Here is a 4,906-nt window from a genome sequence, read left to right on the forward strand (position 1 = left end):
AATGAGTTTATCTTGGTCTAAAAATGAATAGAGTTTAATCTTGAACAGTAAATAAGGATTTTTACACTATAACTAATTAAAATGTATTCTATATATAACTTTTAAATAATTATTAAAAAAGAAAATATTACTACCGACATGTATGACATTAGATGATTGGTTGAGAGTGTCTAATAGTCCAAATAAAAATGTATATATATGCAAATACCAATAAATTTTTTTAATATGGAAAAAATAAAATACTATATATAATATATATAAGTAGTTATTTTCCCAAGACAACGGTCTAAAATTGTCAAAGGGTGTTTATGGTTGACATAGGTCTCTGGTTTCTCGCGGTACCTTCCATATGTTTCTTATTTTTCAACGAAAATGAACACAATTCTCAGACTCGTATTGTTTCAACCATCCCTTATTCCTTTTCTATTGCTTGTTCCTCGCTTGTACAAAAATCCATCACCACATTTGGGTTTGTGTACCACACACCACAACCTTGTTGCCCTCAAACTTTAGGTGCCCATCTAACATTATTGCATTTTATAAGGTTTTGATTGCATTGTCTTACTTTGTTTAATCATTTCACAGATAACTTTGTAAAAGGTTGGTTGCATTCTGCTTGATGGTTTTGACTGTTGTTGTCTCTGCCACGATTTTGGGTTTCTTTAATTGCATGTCTTACTTTGTCTAACTACTTTAGAGAAACATGAACATTTCGGTTCATGAAAGCACGAAACTTTATCATAGTGTGGTCTCATTGATTATTACCTCCTTCAGCAAGTAAATTAGTGATTTTAAAAATTTAGATGCACGAGTTCATTCTCAATGTTATTTTTTCTTTGTTAATAAATTTTACCATGTATAGTATGCACCAACAGGTTAACTTGGTTCATTTTTTTCCCTGGATTCGAGTGTTGTATTTTCTTACCCTCTATGTTGTGCTTCTGTGAGATAATCCATTTTAATTTTACTCTAATTTTTTCCTTCAAGTAACCATTGTCGAGAAAATTTCCTCATGTATTTAGACTATGATTGGTTTTATTTATTTTTATTTTAGTAACTGTCCTTTTGTGTTTAAGGTTTCCTAAACCCCTCTCATATTTAGTCAACCATATGTTAATGTAAGTTCCAGTCATGTAATTTAATGCCACATGTTAATGAATCTAATTAGAATACACTAATGATAATGTAAAACTTGAACCATAGGTTCGGTTTGGTGATAAGGGTTGGATTAATATATACAGAATTTTCGTTTTCAATTTCTAATGCTGTGATAATCCTGATGGATAAAACAAAATGGTAGTGTAAACTTTTACAGTGTCATATATGATTGTGGATTATCACAAAAAGGGAAATTTCTAATTTTCTAATTAATTAACTGTGTAAACATCTTTAGACTTTTGTATCAAAATTACTTAATTTCCTTTTTCTTTATGGTGTTAATTTGTGCAAGAAGGTGAAAATGTTTGGGTTTAGGAAAGCAGCACCACCTCCAACTGAAACGGATAAGACAACCACCCTTACTGCAGACAGAAGAACTACATCAGAACCAATCCCCTCAGTTCCAAAATCTACAGGAAACTATTTTTATGAGGACGATGATGATTGGGGGAGGAAGCCACCCTCCACTGCATCAAAAGACAAGAACAGGTACAAGAATGGTTTCAGTAACTCTGGGGGGTTAGAGAATCAAAGTGTTCAGGAGCTAGAAAACTATGCAGTGTACAAGGCTGAGGAGACAACAAATTCTGTTAACAATTGTTTGAGGATTGCTGAGGACATCAGAGAAGATGCCACAAGGACCCTTGACATGTTGAACCAGCAGGGTGAGCAAATAACCAGAACCCACAATATGGTTGTTGACACTGAGAAGGATTTGAGCCGGGTATGAGTGTCTGGTTTCTCATTTTTGTGTTTCAACTTTTTGTTAAGTTTCAAGTGATATTTATCTCTAACAAGGAGTATTTTGGTAGCTATTGAGAATATGAATCAGTATCTATTATTGGATTTTTTTAGAGTTTATGGTGAAATTTCTCCTGTCATGACTGTTTGTTACAAGTTATTATCATAGTACAATTAATAGCTTGTGGGTTGTTACAAATTTATGAGTAGCTTTTCTTATTATGCTTTTCTTGTATTTATAGATCGTAAGTCTGATCAGAAATGTATGAGTTATAGTCTTCATTCTTATCGTGTTTTCTCTGATTTATTTATTTTTATTAATTCCAACAGTAACTAACGTTTTAATGTTCTTAAATATTTCTGACATATTTCTTTAATTAGAATTATGTCTCAATAATTAATATTAAATTTTAAGATAAACTTTTATTAGACGTATTACTAAGGCAAAGCATTAATTATGATTGAAAAATAACATTAAAAATTGTAACTAACCAACCTTGTGCGCATTCTTTGGCATATTCCTGTGCTAATAATAAACATTTTAAACAAATCTTGGTTTTCCACGTAGAGAATATAGGTTACTTTTCTTGAGGGTTTTGAATCATGGTTATAGATGTTTTTTTACAGTTTGTGATTACAATCTATCATGGTTCAAATTCTGGTTGCATCACTTTTAAACCTGCATGCATGCTATATTGGATTAATAGTAGAAAGAAAATTAAAATTAAAATGTAATGCTATGATTTGACTAGGGTGAAAAACTCCTAAACAATCTTGGGGGCATGTTCTCCAAACCCTGGAAGCCAAAGAAGACCAAGGAAATCCAAGGCCCTATAATTACACCAGGTATTTTTTCTCACCCTTCATTTATATAACTCAACATTTTGGTTCCATGAACCAGACAACAAACAATGGTATAAGAATGTGGTGTCTGAACAGATAAGCCATCTAAAAAGGATGTACATAATAAGGAAGATCGAGAGAAGTTGGGCTTAGCTCCTTTACCAAAGGGACGCTCAGCCCCTACCACACCTCCCAATGAACCAACCAATGCCTACCAGAAAGTTGATGTAAGTATTTTGTGTGTGCATGTGTGCATGTGTGTGTGTGTGTTTTTTTTTTTTGTTATGATGCTTATTAAGTATTGGCTTCTCAAACAACATTTTTCATTGTATTATTTCATGGTGTTACTAAAACAGGTTGAGAAAGCCAAACAAGACGATGCACTCTCAGATCTAAGTGACATCTTGGGTGATTTGAAGGGTATGGCAATTGGTATGGGATCTGAACTTGACAGGTAAATTCTTTACTATATGCTTCAATAAATATTCTTACCAATGTGAATTTGTGTTACACGTTTGGCTGTTCACATTGTTGGGAATTACCTTGTTTTATTCATTGAGTACAGCAACCAGTAGTTTAACTATCATCTTAGAACTTATATTTTATCATGATATATAATTTTAGTCCTGTATTTATTTTTATTAGTTAAATTTTATTAAAAACTATTAAAATCTAAATATCGGTTAGAATTTATTCAATTAGAAGAGTTAGAATTTATTCAATCAAAAGAGACTTATTATTAAATAAAGTATGAAATATCAAATTTTATATTTTTTTAATAAATTTTAATTAATTAGAGGATGTATATTTAAAAGAGTGTGTTGTTAGTATTTTCCTTACTAAATTTCCCTTATAATTATAGAACTTAGGATTGTAGTGTGAAAGATAAAATTTCACCAATTGTAAAATACACATAAAGATCAAAATTACCATTTTTTAACCATAAGAATTAAGATCAATTTTGACTTAAAAATTGATGGACTTTGAACATATTTTTTTATCCAACAAAATACTATGAGTGTTGAAGCAGTTGTCATTATCAAGAAAGATATGGATGTCATAAATGACATCTTTATAGTTGTTTTATGTGAGAGAACTACTTGATTCACTAATTTTGAATCTACTATGATAAGTGCAGGCAAAACAAAGCTCTTGAACATCTTAGTGACGATGTGGATGAGCTGAATTCTCGAGTCAAAGGTGCAAACCAACGTGCACGCAAGTTAGTTGGGTAGTGAAGTGACATATGACAGACTGAAACTATTGCTCAATTGTATATTTGTATGTATTTATTTATTGTTTGTGATTCATTTGTTTGTTTTTAAATTTTCCACATCACTGTATATTACCGAAAGCATATGGCAAAGTGGTAGAGATTTTGTTCCTGTTTGAAATTGTTCTTTTTTTACCTTCCAACAGTTCCTTAGAGAAACAACAAAAAAGGAGTAGGCAAATGTATCATATCTAGTTTAACAAAATGGTTCAACTGAAAACAGATGTTAGGAAAAGCTACAGCTTTTAAATAGGTATAATGCCGTAGTAGTTATTCAATTTATAGCAAATTGTCCAACAAATTAAAACTAATTTTAAAAAAAAAAAAAAGACTAAGAACGCACAATGAAAAACCAAGTGTCTAATGTATCTTTTAATTTTATCGATTATTATTTTTATTAATAAATTTGATTGATCGACTATTTTTAATAGGGTTCCTTCCTTTAACCATTTTTTTTAATCTACAAGGCTTGATCTTGAAGTCTTAATTAAGAAATTTAAACTTAGTTTCATTTAAACTAATATGATTTATTGGTTGAAGTTGTTTAGTTTAAGGTTTTTATTTTAATTACTAAAATGATACTTTGTTTTCACTTTGTTTCATGTTTTAAAAGATTTAAACAATAAAAAGTGAAAATAGAAAATAAATTTCACTAACTAGATAGTTTAAATACCTATGCGTTAATAAAACATTAATACTATTGGTAAGGATTTTGCATGTGCTCAGTCATTTGAGAATGTCTAACGACTAACTACCAGCAAACGATTCTCCTTAGGAGATTGACTTGAGGAAGAGACTATGTTCCTCACAATTATTAAGTGTTGTGAATGGTTGGAAAACTGGAAGAAACTTGTAAATAAAGTGATAAAAAAAATAATAAACAAAGCGATA

The 4,906-nt window shown here is 30.5% G+C and overlaps 1 protein-coding gene across 4 annotated transcripts; it reads left to right on the forward strand.

Moving 5' to 3' along the window:
- Positions 1–377: 377 nt before the first annotated feature.
- On the forward strand, positions 378–4,127 carry SNAP30 (soluble N-ethylmaleimide-sensitive factor adaptor protein 30). 4 transcript variants are annotated; one of them, XM_029271937.2, is made up of 6 exons: positions 378–513; positions 1,451–1,882; positions 2,652–2,745; positions 2,839–2,969; positions 3,099–3,196; positions 3,881–4,127. In XM_029271937.2, exons 2-6 carry the CDS (start codon positions 1,460–1,462, stop codon positions 3,975–3,977), a joined length of 843 nt encoding a protein of 280 aa, XP_029127770.1. In that variant the 5' UTR covers positions 378–513; positions 1,451–1,459; the 3' UTR covers positions 3,978–4,127. The 4 variants fall into 4 exon arrangements, with proteins under 4 accessions (XP_029127770.1, XP_029127769.1, XP_029127771.1 ...); XM_029271936.2 differs by having other exon boundaries at positions 1,454–1,882; XM_029271938.2 differs by having other exon boundaries at positions 502–600; positions 1,454–1,882.
- Positions 4,128–4,906: the final 779 nt, after the last annotated feature.

This window comes from Cajanus cajan, chromosome 11 (genome assembly GCF_000230855.2).
Source record: "Cajanus cajan strain Asha chromosome 11, NIPB_CcT2T_4, whole genome shotgun sequence".
In the NCBI taxonomy this organism is placed as follows: Eukaryota; Viridiplantae; Streptophyta; class Magnoliopsida; order Fabales; family Fabaceae; genus Cajanus; species Cajanus cajan.

Coding starts and splice junctions, on each gene's coding strand:
- SNAP30 (XM_029271937.2), top strand. CDS start 1,460: ATGTTTGGGTTTAGGAAAGCAGCACCACCTCCAACTGAAACGGATAAG. Junction 2,746..2,838: donor AGGCCCTATAATTACACCAG/GTATTTTTTCTC, acceptor GTGTCTGAACAG/ATAAGCCATCTAAAAAGGAT. Junction 2,970..3,098: donor ATGCCTACCAGAAAGTTGAT/GTAAGTATTTTG, acceptor TTACTAAAACAG/GTTGAGAAAGCCAAACAAGA.